General features: G+C 43.1%; 1 protein-coding gene and 1 long non-coding RNA gene across 5 annotated transcripts; one reads left to right on the top strand and one right to left on the bottom strand.

The window, feature by feature from the left end:
- The first annotated feature begins 671 nt into the window (after positions 1–671).
- LOC145442988 (uncharacterized) lies at positions 672–4,401 on the top strand. Its single transcript, XR_013916242.1, has 3 exons — positions 672–962; positions 1,577–1,627; positions 4,124–4,401. It is a non-coding gene; the product is annotated as an uncharacterized LOC145442988 (long non-coding RNA).
- An 8,150-nt stretch (positions 4,402–12,551) lies between these two features.
- On the bottom strand, positions 12,552–20,403 carry LOC145442783 (uncharacterized). Of its 4 annotated transcripts, XM_080320774.1 has the most exons (8): positions 19,770–20,337; positions 18,159–18,383; positions 14,327–14,365; positions 14,240–14,267; positions 13,946–14,180; positions 13,814–13,891; positions 13,353–13,757; positions 12,552–13,294 (listed from the first exon to the last, which is right to left on the bottom strand). In XM_080320774.1, the coding sequence occupies exons 7-8, from the start codon at positions 13,558–13,560 to the stop codon at positions 12,690–12,692; spliced, it is 813 nt and encodes a 270-aa protein (XP_080176900.1). In that variant the 5' UTR covers positions 13,561–13,757; positions 13,814–13,891; positions 13,946–14,180; positions 14,240–14,267; positions 14,327–14,365; positions 18,159–18,383; positions 19,770–20,337; the 3' UTR covers positions 12,552–12,689. The 4 variants fall into 4 exon arrangements, 2 of the variants coding, with proteins under 2 accessions (XP_080176900.1, XP_080176898.1); XR_013916158.1 differs by having other exon boundaries at positions 14,327–18,383; positions 19,770–20,403; XM_080320772.1 differs by having other exon boundaries at positions 14,327–18,383.
- Positions 20,404–20,405: the final 2 nt, after the last annotated feature.

Here is a 20,405-nt window from a genome sequence, read left to right as displayed (position 1 = left end):
TCTAAAAAACAGAAAATATATTTCATGTCTTTTGTCCAGAAAATTTCAATGATATGGTCTGCTAAAACAGGTCTGACGTTAAAAAAGTCAATGTCCGCTTTTCCAGATTAGGACATTTTAGGACACATTGCAAATTAACATTCGACAAAATCCGCCGCATGACGAGATTTTGTCGAATGGTAATTTGCAATGAGAACTCAGCGATGTGTAGAACTGTTGATCTACTATGTCTAAATCATTACATGTTCGTACTGCTCACTATACTGCGACGTCATTTTTCTTCGGTGACCCCCCCATACCGCCCCTAAGCCCAGCGCCCCCATATCGCCACGTTACAGTTTCCGCCCCACACAAACCAAACATTATAACTTCAGAGTCATTGGAATATATAATCCGCGGTTGGACATCCGCATGTGTGTATACTATTGAGAAATTTGTGTAAATTCAATTTTCATGAAATTCCCTACTGAAGTCATGAAATTCCATCCCGAAGTCATGAAATTCCCGCTTAGGTGAAAACTCCTTCTAGGTCAGGGTAAGGCGCCAATGCAATAAAGTGTAGATCAAGCCTAAAGATATTATGAGATGTTGAGTACTTGTTGCGGGGAGTTTCCGATCTATATGTAACTAATTCCCGCTACTATATAGCCTAGCTGTGTCGCGGAATCAGAATTGACGAGTCGTGAAACTGCCACAGGCGCGACAGTAGCTAGTATTGGGCCAATGTTGATGCGGCTTCGTTTATGATCTAGCTATTCCGCATGACCTGCGGCCGCCTATCTATATACATTGCATCACCTCGCAGCATTCATTACGATGCTTATATATTGGGCGCTTTCTTATGATCAGATGTTTAATTGTACTGGAACACTTGAAGATGTCACCAACTCATTCTCTTTTGTGCATAATTGTATGGACAGCGATATTTCAACAATATTGGCTAGCCGAATGCTCTTTGGAAGGTGAGGAATGCCAGATTATTAATACAGTAGACTGAGTGTAGTGGGATTTGGGCAGCGCTATTTTGACATCCCCGGATTTGGGCCGCTTCACTCACTTTACATCAACTCAACGGAAAATTTACCTTCACACCTAAACTTGAAACTTCGTACGCTCATTGCTTCAAACAGACCAATCACTAAGAGCTATGCCATTCACGAGTCGGTTCCGAGAACTTATAATGCTATAATGTTTTGCAACAGGTGTTTAGGTAAGAATAAGTATCTTCGAATATACGACATTTAATTCACCATGTTAAACGGTTAGATATACGTATCAACATCGTCGATGATTCCCATTCGATATATTCCGGTATATCATAGTCATAGGTGTTTTAGTATTTGCAAACAAAATCACATTACGAAGCACGCCTAGATCAACGTTGCCCAAACGTTTTGCCCACAATGCCCCCTAGGCTACAAACCATAGGTACCAAACGTCATGTTTGTATACATTCATTGCTCAATGAAGTCGACTCATTAGACGAGCTGTCAATGAACAAGTTAATATGGAGCATTCGCGTTCTGCACAATGTCAAGAAATTGATGCCTTTCAGCAGATTCATTTCATTTGGCAGATCAATACCTTCCGATTTATCGAAAAGAAGCTTGCTCTCGAATCGGAAATGGTAAGTTTTCGGAGCTCTTAATGTTAAATTAGTAGATTGCAAAGCCATTATTGACATGATTTCGTATGTTATTTACGAGTTGTGACTCATACATCATGCTGGCATTATTGTACACAATGGAAGAATTATTTAGCATACGGAGAACTTGCAACTAACGGTAAACGTAGCAATTTTCGTATTTTATGCACATCGTTTACGGTTATTGCTTCATATAACAACTCAATGGAAGAGGTCGCCTTATACCTAAGTACTTTTGCTTTTTCGAAGTAAAAACGTGCGTTTTGTCTACTCAAATGTTTGCATTTAAGACTCCACTATTTCAAAACTTTTTGATATTTCACAATATTGACTTTACTACGTTTTAAAAGTTATCACATACTTTATGGATGAATTTTTGTCACTAGCATCAATGAAATTGTCATAACAACGGAACGTAGCATGCACTGAGTGACGGTAACATGTATAATTCCTTCAACCGCACCTATTTCAGTCGCCATTAGTCATTCTGCATTGGTCGCGAATTTTCATCTTGTAATTTAGTTCCTCGATTGTAACAAAGCACTGGTTCACGTACACGTAGGCTACATTGTCGTACATTGATTCCTTTACCTACATTCGGCTTTAAAAATGGCTTCAACATAGCTCAGTCGAAGTTAACCTTCAGTGATAAGAAAGATCATTACCCTGAAATACAAAGGTTCACATCTTGGAATTGTAAATTGCTCTGTTTTGTGTTTACCGTCTGCTATACCCGATAATGTGGATGATATTAGGCTCATAGTTAGATATGATACTGTGTTCTGTGTACATCTACGTTGTGGACGTTGGAACACCCATAGTATTATACATCAGAGTTGGATCAATTACAATATTTTAATTCAATTACAATTACAATTACAATTACTTCCTTGCATGTTTCAATTACATTAAAATACCAATTACTCAACGCTAAAAATATCAAATTACAATTACTATTACTGTCAAACGTTTAATTATTATAATTATAATTACAATTACTTTTGAACAGGTAATTGATTCAGTAAAGAGGTGTTCTTTGACAACCGTAGCGACGTAATTAGCAACAATCTCAAGCTATTCATGTTTCATTATTGATATGTAGAATACCCTTTAATTAAAAAAAAAAAGTCGAACGTATTTGAACTATTCCTAATCATGAGTACTGAGAACTACAAGCACAGAAAAATGTTTCAAGCGACTGTTAAGAACCAAAGGTTTGAGCGACTAACAGCGAATAGGCTACAGGACAGTCAATGAAAAGTAATCAAACGATTAGGCTACTCAGAGCTGGGTCAGGATAATGAAATGTAATTCGTAAGACGTCAGCGATAAGGATGATACCGATAAGGTGCGTAAAATTAAAATAAATGCAAAAGAAAATATCCTCCTGATAACTAAGTATTACAATATTTTGGTTCGCATTTACATTTTCACTTGCTTGGAAACTGTTAGATTGCATTTGATGAACATTAGGGTGCGAAATGTTTCTGGTCCCAGTAAATTTGGCCAAGATTGGAGGTAAGATTGGGATAGCATCTCTTCAAATGCGTGATCAAGTTTGATGAAGCCTTGGTTGGAAACTTAAATTTTTTTTTCTTTTGTTGCAACAAGTCTCGGTAGCCTACTGGTCAGAGATTTAAAAAAAACTTTTACCGAGGTGTAGTAAATGGTTCAGCACAGGTTTCAGGAGAGTTTATTTGCTGTTCATCCATTTTTGAAATATTAAGATTTAGTTTATCCCACTGGTTCTCAAACTTTTTAAGACACGCCCCCCTTTATGACAGCGAATATTTCGTTCCTTCTTATCGTCATAGCACACAATGAAACCAGAAAGTTAGCAATCCTGACATATAGTTTGATGGTATGGAAGGTTATGACTGTTGATGAGAGAATTCTCCAATACGAAATTCAGACTATACACCGAGCAATAACCATGAAACGGAGGTGAATCGGGCCAAGCGCGGAAAAGACTTCAGTTCACTGGAGCGTCGCGCCCCGTTCAGATGCTTTCACGCCGCCCAAGAGGGCACGCCCCCAGTTTGAGAACCACTGGTTTAGCCTATATTGTAATTCACAAAGTTTTCTGTTGCTACTGAAGTATGGGAAACAGTATATCGTGACCAAATTATCTAGTTATAACGCAGCACGCATAGAACACCGATGTAAATATAGCCTAATTATTACATGTGGTGACTGTTTACTAAGGCCTTAAGGCCTTGCGGCCCCTCGTCGTCATCCTGGTTCGTACCGGATTTTCACTGGTGCGACGAATAAATGATTGATTGATTAAATGATTATTTCATGTTGTGATTGTCAGGTTTCCATGAAAATGTAATTGAGATTGTAATTGAGCAAAATTTTGATCAAATTACAATTACAATTACAATTACATGAAAAATGTAATTAATTACATTCAGCTCAATTACAAATTACAATTGATCCAACTCTGTTATACATCGCCATTCTTCTTACTTTCAGATAGCCAGAATACTGCGACAGTGGTAGTAGAATCTCGGATAACTACAATTGAGCTACCACGTGGCTTGACCCCCGGGCCGTATCGATGTCAATGGAAATTAATCTTAAACCGATTCAAAGAACTCAAGACCGATACAAGTGACAAACCAGTCAAGGGTATCAAAATAGATTTCGATACCCGCATGAGTCCGGCCTACAACGGAGGCTACGATAGATTCATCGGTTATATTACTTTAGCCATTCCATCTCTACGATTCTCCAATGAAAGATTTGCATTCCAATGGTAGGTCAATGGATCTGATGTATCCATGATGGTCGGCACTGAAACAACAATTCGTCTGACCCCCTCCCCAATGTTTCTCGTGGGCTCCCGTAGGGTGATCAACCAAAATTCCCCTTCCATGGCTACTCGAAAGCCCGACTTCATTGTTATGCAACGACACCGTGTATGTGTTGTCTAAACGAGCGAATCGCGAGTAAATTTCAAATTAATTTTGTCAATATTATAAGTATTTCATATATTTTTTATCTGCATTAAATACACGTGATCAGATTTACCGGTAGAGCTGAGGGAAATGGTGTCCTTGACAAATAAATAATGATACATCTACGGGGCCAGTTGTTAATAATTACTCAGTAGCATGTTATTTCGTGACCCGTGGCGTATAATGCTTGTTTCTATATAGAAAATAAAGTTTATATGTTTGAGGAGGATACCCAAATTAAAATTAAGACAGTAAATCGTGCCAAGCGTGAAGAAAATGTTCAAGTTTAATGATTCTACCCTAATACTCAATAATTTTTGTTCGTTTACGAAATAAATTTTCTACCCCTTCAAGCTCACCACCCCATTGGGGGATTTGGGATGCGGCAGTTACGGCCCTGGTGATAGTGATGACGGAGCACCTTGATATAATGGAGGGAATGAATGTACTTTTATTCAATTAGGATCCCGGCTACTACTCCTCTCCTTCCTTGCATTACTTTATTAGTCCTCGATTTGAAACTGTATACCTCAGTAGTATAGGAAATGTGCGGAACTCGCGCATGCACCCTATTTACTTAAACAAACAAAGATTATCAAGATAAAAGATAGTGTAAGAATTAGCACATTCTCAGTTTTGCAGCAATACTCGAGGGGATTTCCCTTCTGACTGTGCGGCAATTAAAAAAGGGGGAATAATTAGAGAGAAAACGAACAAAGAATCTGGATTGACCTTTGTACTCAGACATGAGTACTTCTACTTGTACTTTTCCACTCCTGATTCTACCTCGCCTCTGGTACACGAGACTTGTGTATTATTTTTTATATTTTCCCACGAATGACAATGGATTGGCTTTTAATTTCAATGGTATGCACGCCGACGAATCGGTATAGTTCTCCTGTCTTGACGTGTCGTTCCGCGGTGGGTTGATTAATCCAATTGCGTGTAAACACGATGGGATTTGGGAATATTTGTCCGTCAAACATGACGTCAGTATAGTATTTGGTCCTTCGGATCCGTATGTGAGATCCCGGTTCGTGTTTTAGGTGGATTGTCAACGCGTTCGGCCAGACGAAGCGATGCAAGGTGACGATTCTGGTCTGCGTCATACTGTTGACCTCTTTTTGCTCCCTGGATAGTAGCGATCTTTATGACGCCAACGACTCCCGAACGCTCGTAAAAAAGAGTAGAACGTATGCTGTACAAGGTTTATTGAACATACACAATCTGAAAATACAAGTCACGAGCGTTCACAAAGTATATTTCTCTTTGTTTACAAAATCAAAAACGAGGCGATCATTCACACGTTTATCAGAACCAAAAGCATCTAAATAATCGAGGGTACCTACACCTTGACCCTTTCTAATCAGGAAGGCGATACAATGTTCACCACACACAAACGAACGTAAAGACTGTAATTGCACACTAGTGAAGGCATAATCGTCCGCGCCCAATAACCTATAGATCTCCTTCTTCAGAGGCGGAATCCCGAAAGAGTCGTGAAAGTGCGTGCCATCTTGATCGGCGAAGATACAGATCCAATGCGAGCCGCCCTTCGCGTTAGGGTCGTAATTGATAACGACTGCGTACGGCTTAGGTAGCTTTGCTGGCAATAAATCGATCGCAAAAGTCCCGGCAAATAAATCTCGCGTGTCGCGGTGATTGAATAAAATATGATTAATTTGATCGGTATTCATACGGACACTACTTCGCGCTTCTCTGAGATCTCCAACAGTTGTTGGTATTCTTTGAGACACAGTAGAGTCGCTCCTTCCGGCAACCCCGCGGTCAGGGTCATGTGAAGCTTCACGGACCCGGTCTTCTCTAGCTGAAAGCAGCCTTGATGCGTACGGTCTGGGGTCAAATCGAAGGCAAACAGAGTGTATCCGGCCTTATAATTCTCAGAGTCGATAAAAAGATCTTCCTGAGCATCCCACTTCCCGGTGGATTGGTAGACGCTGAAAAACCCCTCGAGGTTTGTGTTTTTATCAAAGTCGAATCTGAAATTACGCCCGTACAAAAGTTTACCGTTCACGTTGATAGCCAGATTTCCGACGTGATAGTGACAGAAATTAAATGGGTTTCGAGTCTTACTCCCGTTATAGGCAGCTGTCGGAACCAGACCAATCACGATTCGTCGAGGCATGACCCCAGAAATCAACGTTTTCTCAATGGAGGTATCCCCCGCTCCAAAAGAGTGATTACTCATTTCGAGCTTTATAATAGGGTATTTCGCCGTGTGCGTACGAAGCATCGTTTTGTGTGCCAAACTGACAGAGTCTGAAACTTGAATTTGCTTAACGTGCAATTCCACTTTTTTCAGTATGATTTTAGAGTCGGCAGACCCGAGGAGACAGAAATCGTCATCGTTACGGATTAATCGCAACGACAGATCCACGTTATCCAGTAAATATCTGTCCTGGTCGAATAAACCGAGAGGTATCTTGCCGATGACCTCGAGCGTTGCACTGTCAGCGGTCAGGGCTTTTCGTGCCGTGAAGCCGGCGTTGTCCGCGGTGAAAGCATCCTGCTGTTTCATCGTATCTGGGATCCAGCCGATACATTTCAGATAGGTTTCGCCGGCCGCGCGAGAGCTATTTAGTAGATGGAAAATGAAGCTTTTGTAGGCGTGATTGTTGTCCGATGTGGTGATCAGCTTCGAGCCCAGATACAGATCGATCTGCTTGAATAAGGCGTCGAATATATCCGACACGACAGCGACGTTGTCTCCCCCGATCGTGGTGCAATCTTTTTTGGTGACTTGCAGTTGTATTTTCATAAACGAGCTGGATAAATCCAAGTAATGATCGCTACCTTTCACGTTAATCTCAATGACATCGCCCAATTTATCCGGTGTGGCGATCAACGTGCTGGTGTCGGCGACCGCCGTTTGCGTCGGGGGTACCGTGAAAATATCTAATCCGCTGTTGAGGCACTCGGCCGAATTTTCGTGCATCAATTTAGCCATCGAATATATCTCTCCGTCTACGTTTCTTGTTTGACGTAGTACCTCCCCGCGCGCCCTTTTTAAGCTTTTTCGTGGCTTTTCGTTTACGACCCCCGATCGCGGTATCGAGAAGCTGTAGACCTCCTTCTTTACTCCGTGATATAGCGGATTGTTTGAACGAGCGCCCGGCCACCAAATCTTTAGCGATATTCGACCCGGTACGGAGGATTTGTTTCCCCAGTATCTTGGATCCTTTTGACACTAGAGGTAAGACCGCCCGGCCTATGGTTCGAAAAATCGATGCTAGCCCGCTACCGCTTTGCCTGGACCCCCGGTAAAACCCGTAATTCCCAGCCCCGACCTGATAGTGGTGCAAAACGGCTTCTCGGTCACAACAATAGTGCACTTTCATAACGACACCCTGAGATGTATCGTGAGGTCCAAACCCGAGATGTCCAATAATTCACCATACTCGTCCCTTATATAGATGTAGAAATACTCGAAACGGTCGAGTCTGACTTTGGCGTAGTATCGATTTTGAAATATATGGTTTTGTCGCTCCCCCTCGTGTAGCGCAACGACTCTTAGCAACGGGACCAAAGCGTCACCCACCGGCGTCGACTCGATGTCATTACAGTAGATAAAGGCGTAGAGGCTTTCGCACGACTCACGAACAAAGTTTATCTCCATAAGAGCAATCTCAAGACCTTTACAATCCATTCCGTGGGGTAGGGTAAATACGGGTCCGTCACCGGTCAGTGTTTGGAACGTCATCTCGTAAGTGAAGGGTCAATTCAATGTCACCGCATTTAAGTTCTTTTCCAAGAGAATCCCGTATGCTGATGCGTACGCTACGGAAGCTCTTGGCATCGGCGGGTAGGTAAAACGGTTTCCTGAATGATACGTGCTGTCGTTTCATTTCCGGTACCGTAACGGGGATGATTCGTAGAAGTCTGGACATATAATCACCTACCGGGAGATGGCGCACGCAATCGCAATATATAAATAAATACTGAGATTTTACTATCGACGGGATATACCACGCATTGAATTCAATGTGCTCAACCTCGCGTAATGAAATCGGAACCTCTCCCTCCTCCGCGATGATGTCGTCAATATCGTATCTCTGATGCTCGTGTATGACACGGTAGTTGCCGAAATTCGCGTAAGGCCCGAGCGTAGATGTGAGCAGAGAAGAATTCGGTGGGAATCCCTCGCATACCAATCGATTCTGGCTGGGCGTAAAGTACCAGTGATACCCGTTCACGAGTTCCTCGCTAATTCTTTGCATTAGTTGATCGACATTATCGAAATCGCCGGTGGGTAACTCATAGACTTCGGTGACATCTTTGACAATCGTATTCCAGAAGCTCATGGCCCGGGTGGGTTCTGTGATCTCAATTCTTTCCTGAAAATCATGGTCGAAGCTAATTTCTCGGAGAGCGATCTGTTTACCCTCCGATTCGATTTCAACCGGTAATTCAACCGTGAAATCGGGTCCGCTTCCGAATATCGTGATATAGCTCATAACGCTTTGACGGCTCCTCGACGGATCAGTAAAGTCACTGTAACGGGGGCTGTTTTAAACGCGACAGGGTTATTGTTCTTGTCACGAAGATATACTCGTATATTTCGAATATTACTCTTGGCCAGGGGAAAAAAGTAAGGTTTATCATATACACAGTGCTGTATTTTTCCTTCTTGCGCGGTCACCGGAACGCTTCGAAGGAGAGGTACTAGCTCGCTCCCGAATACACGAGGTCTGATCAGATCGGTGTATATATAAATGGTGTCTACATCTTTCACGATGGTTTTCGGTCTGATTAAGAACTCTATTGGTTTTTGTTTCTTCAAAACATGATGTTCCACTGTAAAATAACGCGGAAACGTGTCCTCGATGCTGGCGAGACGCGGACCCGCACCACTGATTTTTTTGACCCGTATCAAGGGCTCGTCGGCCGGTGGAAACCGACTCTTGAGATACTCAAAGTTCAAGCCGAACACGCCACCGGTGTATCGCTTGATTGTAATTTCTTTCTCGTATCGCAAGCGAAACTGTTCCAACATATCTGGGACACTGCGATACTTGCCGGGCGGGATGTAATACACGTGACGATGGCCCCTGTCAGAAAATTCGATACCCGCACGCTTGTGGTCTATCGTGAACGTGGGCTGGAAGCTTACTGGGAACATGACCTCAGCAAGCCCTGCCTCATATCTTTCTGTATCATATTTTAACTCGGAGAATAGCTGGGTTACAAAATCGTTCGCGGTGTTTGCCTTAAAAACGCTCATTGAAGAATTACTCGGTAAAACCAGAAGAGTCATCCTCGTCGGCGGTTTGGAGAGACAGTACCCTAGTTAACGAAGATAGATCCGTCTGGGTTTCGGTGAATAAGTTATACACAGTTACCCCCACGATAAAAAGCAGTATCGCGAGCTGTAGAACCACCAAAGGTATCCGTAACGTACCCCGCTGCGATAAATCCATGATTACCACGGTCGAGTCACCGTCTCTGTTTTATACAAAACTGTCAACGTAAGAGTCCATCGACTTCGGATAACCCTCCCAGCGCACTAGATATCTCCGCTTGCGCCCTCTACCGATCACTTTCTGTATCGATTCTACGCGATAGACATCGTCTTTTTTATCGATGGCTTGTAATTCACTTTCGTAGAACGTTCCACTAATCACGTCCCCGTTATAATCTCGGATGGTGTACGTAGCGGGGCTCCCCCATTTCCGTGTGTGTACGTAAAATATCTCGCGAGTCCAAGATCCCGCAGTCCCTTTCGCAAACGTGGCACGTCGGGTGGTAATTCTCACTGGTTGATCGACGGTTAGCTTGGGTGACACCGGAGGTCCGGTTCCGTTGTATAGTCTATCGAACACCAGAGACGCGTTGCTATTGGTAACCTCCGACGGTCGCATTAAAATCGCGGTGTGATACGTTTGGTTATAGCTCTCTGCGATATCACCCAAAACGTCGATGTAGCGATGTGTGCGATTCTTGACAAAGTATCGATTCAATACATTGCGGGTCGTACGGATTACCCGTTCTACGATGCTAGCCTTAGTGTCGCTGTTGGTAAAAAAGTGCTTGACGTGGTTGTCTCTAAAAAACCTCTGTATAACCGACCCCGTGAATTCTTTCCCGGCATCAGTCTGAACGACGTGTGGTCTCTTATGAGCGAATACCTGGTTGAAGCCCTCGATCATATCTATCGGACGCTTTCGTTTCGTGGCGTATAAAAACATATATTTCGAAAAACAACAAATTGACACCAACACATAACGATAGCCATCATTGCTACTAGAAATATTAGACAAGTCCATGAGGTCACTCTGGATCTGAATAAATGGCCCGCCGACGATCGTCTTCTGTCGCTGAAATTTGCCTGTATACGGATAGAATAGGGTGTAGCTATCCTCTTGTTTCAAATCCTTCTTGTCGGGGTGCAAGTATTTACCGCGATAGCTCGCCGGCGCTTTGATATCAAAATATTTATCCTTACTCGTCATCGTCGTAGGCCGTCCACGACCCGTAGAGCTGGGGCGGCTTCCTGTTAGCTCGTCGGCTACGTTTGATGATCTCTTGCAGTGGCGGTGATCTTTTGGCTATCTTGCTTGTGGCGGGGGTGCTTGGAGACGACGGGGCTTTCGGTGTTACTTTCGAGGTGACCCGACCCGGCTTCACTTCGTGCAGTAATTCACGGAGAGTGGCTATCTGATCGCTCGTGAACCCGTTGGAGGTGTCGGTCATCTTCAGCTGAAGAGGCTTGTCGATCTGACCCCGTTGACTTTTATACTTTGAGATGGCAGAGTTATACAAGGACAATTTCTTGTCAGCCGAAACGTCCATAGTCAAAATCGCGCTGATCGATCGGTCCAACTCGGAGTTCAAATCAGTCGCGTTAGAGGGGGCTAGAGGGTTAGGCGATATAACCACTTTTTTGAAACTCATTTTTTGCCAAAAACAGATTTCAGCAACGATGCCGCCAAAGGGAGGATTGATAAGATACCGCTAATAAAACCTCCTCGTTGGGTGTTGGCGTGTAATACACGTCTCTTGTTCTTCAAGCTCAACTTTTTACTTGTCAGCTTTCGAATTTTGTCTTTATGCGGGTGTAAATTTTGTATATGGCGTTTTGACAGTCGCAGATTGCCGTTCAAAACATTCACACAGACTTCACAAAATGCCTTCACCAAACCGGGAGAGCTCCCCAATAATATATCCTTCCTTACCGCGGGCGACGCCTTGGACAGAAATTTCAAAGTCTCGCCGTGCTTCTTAATATAACAGTGACGTTTCGGCAGCGATTTGGTCCGAGCCATTATGAATATAGTGTCAAAGTCCCGGCACTTTCGCTATTTATAGTGGCGTGTACAACACGAGTTCATCCCCAGGAAACACCCCTGTTTTAACACGACTAGAATCGGGTGTGGCTTGCGTCAAATCTATAAAAAGGTACCCGTGAGCGTTCTTTGTCGCGTCGGCGTACGCGTCAACTAGAAATTTTGAGTTACCGGGGTACATTTGCTTGCCAAGAACTCGAATCTGAGATCGATCTCTAGGATTACGCATGATAATCAAATACTGGGTGCTGAGACTGAGATCCCTCGATCTTTTGGACTGGAAATATAGATTTTGGACCGCGAATATTGTGGTCACCGATTTATGATTCGCGTAGACTGTAAAAAAGGGGGTCACCCTGTCCGAAAATTCCATTTTATCATCAATAATTAATAGAGTAGGACAGGGGCGGCTTGTCGCCAACTCATCCAAAATGGAGAGATCCGAGTAAAACTCAACACCTTGCAGCTCGTTAAAGGAGTCTTGGTAAGCCGTATAGCAATAGATAATTCTTTTAATTCGCCCCTTTGAAAGCTGATCGATATTTTTTATGACTTTAAATATAAAAGTACTCTTCCCCGAAAACGACGGTCCTGCCAAAAGACACGCCCTCCCTGTCGAGAAATCCATCACCAAGGCTGTTTTGACACGACGAGACATGTATTCACAAACACACTTCTATATATAACAAGGACAGGTACACGAAAAAATATGGCGATTCAGAGCGTCACGCAAACCGTCCACACAGCGAATCTTACAATGTCCACGAGACCGTCTTTTTACACCAGAAGCGAGGTGTCATAATCGACATGAGAAGACGAGGCATCATCAGGGCTCAGTGGTGTCCTGGCCAAGGCTCGAGGTCTACGAGGGGGAGGGTAAGGTGATACCCGGCCGGGTGACTTTTTTGTTACGATTTTAGGCAGATTCGGTCTTGGTAGCACTGGCGACTGATGTATGTCTCTGGCACGCTGTGGTGTCGCCACGACAAACGGGGCAGTCAGATTCGGTCTTGGTATCACTGGCGACTGATGTATGTCTCTGGCACGCTGTGGCATCGCAACGACAAACGGGGCGTCAACCACGGTAGGTGATGTGTCAACGGATTTAGGGGCGCGACGATCTTCTCCCGTTCGGAGATAACCCTGGTTCATGAAGCGGTATCGGTTAATGTCGTTTCCTTCGTGAGTCAAGCGCTGATCGCGGTTCTGTACGCTGCAGGCGGCACGATCGGTTGGGTCTGTGAAGCCAACTTGACGACGATTCAAGATACGGGCATCAGTCAGCAGTCGGCTCGTCACACCATCGCCTTCATACGTGAACACAGGTAGAAACTGCAGCTCCGTCACACACCGCAACAGATCGTTTCGAAAGCTCATCCATTCTAGAAGACAAAAGATAGTTACACATGTGTCGGGTAATGACTATTACTGCTTTGTTACCTGGTCTCAAGGTGGTGGCAATGTGTAGACGATCCTGTAACTCTTTCTTGAAGTGAGTAGTTTGCTGATCGGTCAGATTGTCTTCCAGCAGAATATCTTTCAGCACAGAGACACGATGCCAGTTGGCTTGGGTGTCGCGGTGAAGTCTATCGAGTGAAAGCTGGCCACAAACATGACTAATGAAATCGCTAGCTGAGTTATGAGTCATCTGGGACAAACAAAAATAACACACATATTACAAACTGAAACGCCGCCTTCGAAAACTAGTCGCAAGCGACAGGCGTTGATGATAGAAAAAGCGTTCAATATGGAACAAAATTTCACAGTGAGCACCGAAAGATAAGCAATGTATGCCAGCAAAATAGTGTCTTCGTTTTAACATGTCTTTGACGTGCCGCCGAAACACTATAAAATAAAATAATAGTAAGACTCCATACTTGTGTCATAATATACAACCCCACCTGTTTTTAGGAATTCCATGCGACTCGACAGGTCTTGCAGCTGAGACGGTCGAGGAGGACGCCAGCATATTCTTGTGTCTATGAATAAACGTGCCTTAGCAACGACAGAGAGCTAAGAGCATATTTACACACCCCCAATCTCCTCCAAAATGTTTCTGAGTCTTCTCACGTCCATGTTCAAAGCCTCTATCTTCAAGACCTCAGCCAAAAGCTCCACCCGGTCTGCACCGCACTCGTGTCGTATGATCAAGCCGAACAGAACGCCAATCTCAAATTTGTCTTTCTGCTCACATGGGGGTAAATGATCGTACCCAGACATGTACTCCCGTAGTGGAAAGAATTCTGCATGATCGATGTATTGATCCATCTGAGAATTGAGACAATTATGATTTCAATTTATGATGAATCATAACAGTTCCAACTCACCGTGATTCCTTCTATACGCTGATAAAATCTGAAAAGAAAAAACTCATTGTATTATACAATCATGAAACACAATACGCTTTTCCCCACCTGCTGTAAGCTATTGGCCTGCAGAGTTAATGCTATCGTCTGTAAACAACACGAGAAAACGAGCACTATTGTGAAAGGTTCAAGATGCATAGAATAATTTGAGTCAACATGAGAGCATAATGTGAAAACAGGTTTAAAAAAAAAACACAGAATACGGAAAGTGCACATTTGAAAAAATCATAGTTCCAAGGGTCTCGTATGAATACCGTCTGATTCGACTATTCGTTTACAGTAGAAGTGAGACAGGGCCGATCGAAATTGCTCATAGGTAAAAATGGAGGCATTTTTCCGCACAAATCCAGAATTAATATCCCCATGAGGTTTTTTCTCAAACAAAACTTTCCGGTAGATGTCAGCAGTCAGTTTGTTTACTTTTGAGAGCCCTTTGCATGAGTACTTATCCTCATTGCAATAATAAGTCTTTGCGGACAGACCAACAAAAATATTCGATTGTGCCTCAATTTTGAAAAGACCACTGGTCCGTTGATCATATCGATTACGAGCTTTACAACAGGCACGTTTATCATTGAACGAGAGAGGATTGGTCAAAAATTCGCTACGGTGCTCGTCACAGGCGATTGCTGGGAAATATTTGTGAAAATTTTCAAAAAATTCTGCTTGTTTTTCGGGTCGTACAACTTTTAGCAGGCTGTCAGAGGAGATAGCCCCGTACCAAGAATCAGTGTCGCTGTATGCTACTTCAATGGACCGGGGCAGGAGGTAGGTGGACAGGTACGAATGGAACCGTAATAAGGCCAATTTCGCATAACCATAGACAAAGTACCCAATGTGGTTAGGTTGGCTCCAAACATGTTTTCTCAATTTCATGGACACCTCAAAAATATCTGGTGACAACTCAATCATTGATTTAAATCTGGAGTCATTTACCAAGACCATAGCTTTTTGGCGGTTAACAATCTTGACATCAGAATATTTTGTACAATTCGAGATAGTTTTACCTATACAGGAATTTGCAATGTCTTTATAGAACTGCCCCAGCGGCTTCTGAGACGGGTCATCGTCAGCCCGTCTTCTAGCCTCGGTTATCGTATCTACAAGAGAATTGAAACATTCAATGGGTTCAAACTCGATAGCTTGAAATACCTTAGTAACGATTAACCCATTCTCGAGGTACCACTTCAATAGTGGTGTTATTAACAAAGTTTTTGTGGCCTGCAGAGTAGCAATCAAGAATTTCCGTGGCCGTTTCAAAAAACCATGCTGTTCAGCAAATGCTTTCATGTACGGGCCTATATCATCACGACTTACGTAAGCATGTTTGAACAGGGGACAGAACTCACTAAAATGCTCTTTGAGGTGACTAGGCACATGAATGTCGACCTCAACGGCCCCAAAAAATTGATCTTTTGACACCAACTCTAAGAGTTTCGAACTTGAAAGGACCCGACATTTCACCATTTTACTGTATTCGAGAGTTTGAATAAAGGCCGCTATATCACTTCGCTGACGCATAATGACCCATTGACATTCTGTGATGTACTCCAATTTATACCCCACTTTTTGAATATACTGAATTTCACGCTGCGTCGCGGCCCAGCGGGCTTGGCGATCCGGGCTGGCTCCCAACTCGCAGCCGTGACCATGGTGAAAACATCCAAACAGCTCAAGTGCAACAGGCCCTTGTGGAGTCCTATAATACCCATCAATACAAATCTGGAGCAGGCCGATACGATGCTCAGGACCATTGAATTGATGCTGGATTTTGACCCCCCGACAGTGCGCGATGTAGCTTAGCCATTGGTGAGCCATTTTTCCATAGAGTGGTGCCGTTTTTGTCCTGGAGAATAGAGTAAAATCTTCATTAGGTGACCACAGACAAGGATAGCCCCCCGGTAATCGTGAACGGAGAGTGTCGAGGTAGAGACAGTTGCCGTCCAGACCTAGCACCTGTTCTACAGGTAGAGCGTTATCGCCATAGATTTGGGGTTTGATTTTTGTGACCTTAGCCTCTGCATATCGCAATGAAACAACAGAAAGCCCGCCACGTAGATTTTCCCGTATCAAGGTGTGTATATGACTATACTTTTGATTCAACAAGGTAAATACAGGTGGTATGCTATTAAACACAAACCGTGATGCCAGAGAGGGCAATGATATACCATGTTTAGCCATGTCAATCGAGTAACGAGCAAAGAGTTGCTTGTGCTTTGTGAGGGCCTCCAGTAACGGCCCGACATCTAAGCTAACATAGAACGATAGATAGTCACGAAAAGTAGTCATTTTATGTTCCGCCCACTTTGATTGACACCAAAGATATTGCTCATCAGTTATATTAGACCGTTTCAGTTTGTTATAAAAATGTATGTGGTCTGGGAGACATTTCTCATCCAATACTGATAAATCAGTGAAATAGTTATACGGAAAAAAGGCCTTCGTTGAAGCGCAGTTATGACAACGTATGTATGCGTCATAACTTGTGCCGGCGCCAAGATACAAGGTCACATCCAAAAATCGAAACCGACCAGTTGACAAGGACATATACGACGTACCTCTCTTAACGATACTGATAGGGTCTGATAAGTACTCCACCAGATATGGGATAATCAAAGGTATATCATAACGAGACCCATTGAAAGAGAATACAGGTAATTGACTCAAATAATTCAAAAAACGATGTTTCAATAAGGTTGCTGGGCTCATACGCTTGACATCCGGCTCAGCGGTATGCATTTCTTCAGCAATACAATCTAATCGTTCCAACACATCATGAAATTGTAGACATAATGCCTCAAAACACTCACTTTGGATCAATTCAAAACGTGACATCATTCTAGCAACCAGCGCCCCAGGGTCGCCATCACTAATCAGTACTTCTGGAGTCTCGTACCCTGGGAAATTACATGCGAAGGCCACCGCGGCCGGGATATGACAGTCCACATAGTGCACATTAGCAGTATCGTTTGGAGTCGAGCCTTTTTGTAATATACTCTCATAGTCAAAAACCAAGTTATATGGGTAGAAACGAGATGGTTTGGGCACGATTATACCCAACTCGTCCAACGCTTCAAATATAGTAGGCTCAGGCTTGAACATACCCCCACGGTAGTGGTTAGGAATGTCTTTAAAGCAATTATGCCGTTGGAGAAAGTATTTTGAACTAAACAGGCGATGACAGGTCTCACAGCTATAATTCTTGCAATATAAGCCCGAATTTTTAATATAACAAAAATGTCTCCCGGCCTCTAAATGAACGTGAATTTTCAACCCCTCCCGAGCACCGTGTCGTAGTATATAACCGACCCCGTCTTTCAATGTATAAACACAGATAGATACTTTAAGACACGACTCGACTTTATCTAGGTCGTTCATACACACCCCAGATTCGGGGTCCCCATATAAGGCAGAATATTGTGCCACCAAAGAGAGCGTTTTAGATTGCAAGTCACCACTACGATAATTACCACCACAAAGCATAACAGCGATACAGCGGAATATACAGTAATAGTCATCATATGGTACACCACGTTGATCTCTCAATAAAGGTAAAATATTATGTGAATTCGCAATAGACTTTGGTATTTCGATTGTACTACACCCAATTAATCTGAAGTCTGATTTGTACACGTAGAAGGTAACGTTTGTGACTTCCAAGACAACAAATTTAGTATCGTCTCTTTGAAAGCGAGCACTCTCGAAGCCCGCAGACAGGTCTATATCGTCTACAAATTGATCAAAGTCACTACGATTGGCAATCATTTTAGGTGTATCCAACATAACACCGGCGTTCTCGGACGCGTGATAGTATCTCAATTCGCTTGTCTCGACATTATCAAGTATGTGGCCGAAAGCATAATTGATTCTAAAACCATACTGTTGTGAGACAAAGATGTCCTGTAGATCGTTGATGACGTCACTTGGGGTGCGGCCGAGTATACGGAAATTGTGTAGACTTCGTATACTGTGTGGTGCGAGTGTTGAGGTGCGAATGGAGTGCCAGTTTTCTTCCACGATCTCGATCAGATTTTCAGGTATACCCAAGCCGCTTGGTTGTGCAAAATCAGACACAATTCTAGCAAGGTTTCGCCGCCTAGACATTCTGGAAACAAAAAACACAGAATCAATAACAGGTAGGACAAAACACACATAAATACATATGATATTACAACATAAGCATGCGATAAAACACGATAGTACACCAAAAACAGTTACACATTCGTATAAAATTTCATGGTGGCTCTGGCAGCTGACATCTCTTTGAGAAAGGCAACTTTCGCACGCATGATACGCTCCAAGGGTAATTGCATACGCAAATCCTGCCCGTTCGACTGAGATAGTATTTGCGAAATTTCTTGTTCTATCCGGTTATAATCTTGAGTGAATGTTTCATGAGATGGAAAACTAGATCTCGAAAGTATATCATCCACTTCCCCCAGAATAGTGAACATCGCTTCAGATGGACTGATTGAAATAGCCTCAACAATGGTCGCCTTGAGGTGCTCCATCATTCGTCTACTATATTTCCCAAACCTCTCACCCCCAGGTCTACGTCTGGATGGGAATGCAGGAGGTTGGGCGGGATTTTCTATATTTTCTGGGATATCATTTGCTGGACTAATCGCATCGAGTAGTTCTACCGGATAGCCACCTTCCATCAATTCTGGTATCCCGTTATCAGCCATAGCTATGAGCAAAGATTTGTGATGGTAAGCTCAATTTACGCTTACTTATAGACACTGTAGCCACATGACAAGCAGAAGAAGGTACTTAACATGGTTTAACAGAGTCAGCAAAACGCGGGAAGGAATTTTATGACCCCCCCCCCCACTTGCCTTTTTCCCTCAACCGTTTGAATATACATACAAGCCTCTTTTTTCTCTAGTACCATACTCACATACCCAATTTACACTTACTTATAGCTACTGTCAGCCACATGACAATTGGAAGAAGGTTCTTAAAACAGTTAAACAGAGCCGGCAAAACTCGGCAAGAAATTTTATGACACTCTACTCGGCCTTTTTCCCCCAACCATTTGAATATAAATACAAGACTATTTTTCTCTAGTGACATACTTACAGGCATAATTACACCATGGCATGTAAATACAACCCGTACGAAAATACTGCAACGAAGCGCAAGCTAGATATTGACTTGAAACGGGCTGCCCCGTCTCATATTCCAAATTTCGACAATGCCACCAGTTTCTATGGCACGCAAGTCAGCTTCGACGGACGTGTGCAATTGGCGTCGACCAGACGACATGGACCCAAGATGACTTATGTGAAAGTCTCGATCACAGATGGTAAAAAATCTCTACCAGGGGTGATATTCAATGACAAATTACTGGACTGCATCGAAACTGCATACAGACAAGGTCATACTATGACATTCTGTAACATCAAGATCACTGCTGACGCAAGAACTGATGCCCCATCATTGATCATTGGTCGCAATTCTACTGTTACCAAGAGCAAAGCCCGCTTACCCTGTCCAGAGATGGTTGAATTCCGGTACGTGTCCGCAGAAGATATCCAAAAAGGCTTGTATGATGACAAGATTGTTAATTACAGAGGTCTCTGTATTGCCACGGATTCTGAATCCATTGGCACAACCTCGGAGAGACAGCTACATTCATATGCACTAGTGAATGGTGACATTTCTGTTGATCTGAAAAATTGGGGTATTATACCGTTATTCACTGCTGACAAATACTATGATGTCACCCATCTACGTGTACAAGTCCGATCTGGCAAACGTGAGCTGTTCTTACAAGACTATTCGCGTATTTGCAAAGAATGAACTGTTTCATGTATGAAATAAAAGAAACATGTGATTATTTTGTTGACACTATTTATCAGAGATTAGGGCTGGTTATAGTAAACTTTCTAACCTGCCAGAATACATCATCTTTCAATATCATACTACTAGCTATCGTCTCGACTCAGTAATCTCACACGAGCGGCGTGGAAAGAGGTTATCAGATTGTAAAACGGCGTGTTTGTGAGAGCACTATACGCCGTGATAATTAAAACAGAGCGAGACAGTAGCACAGTACATTAACCGGGGGAAAATCAGCGTGATAGTTAATCAATACTCAACTTTCGCTTCCAGTATAGTGGCC

The sequence above is a fragment of the Botryllus schlosseri genome, chromosome 7 (assembly GCF_051294905.1).
Source record: "Botryllus schlosseri isolate E-star chromosome 7, Bs_hap1, whole genome shotgun sequence".
Lineage (NCBI taxonomy): Eukaryota > Metazoa > Chordata > Ascidiacea > Stolidobranchia > Styelidae > Botryllus > Botryllus schlosseri.
This window is presented reverse-complemented; position numbering and strand designations above follow the sequence as displayed.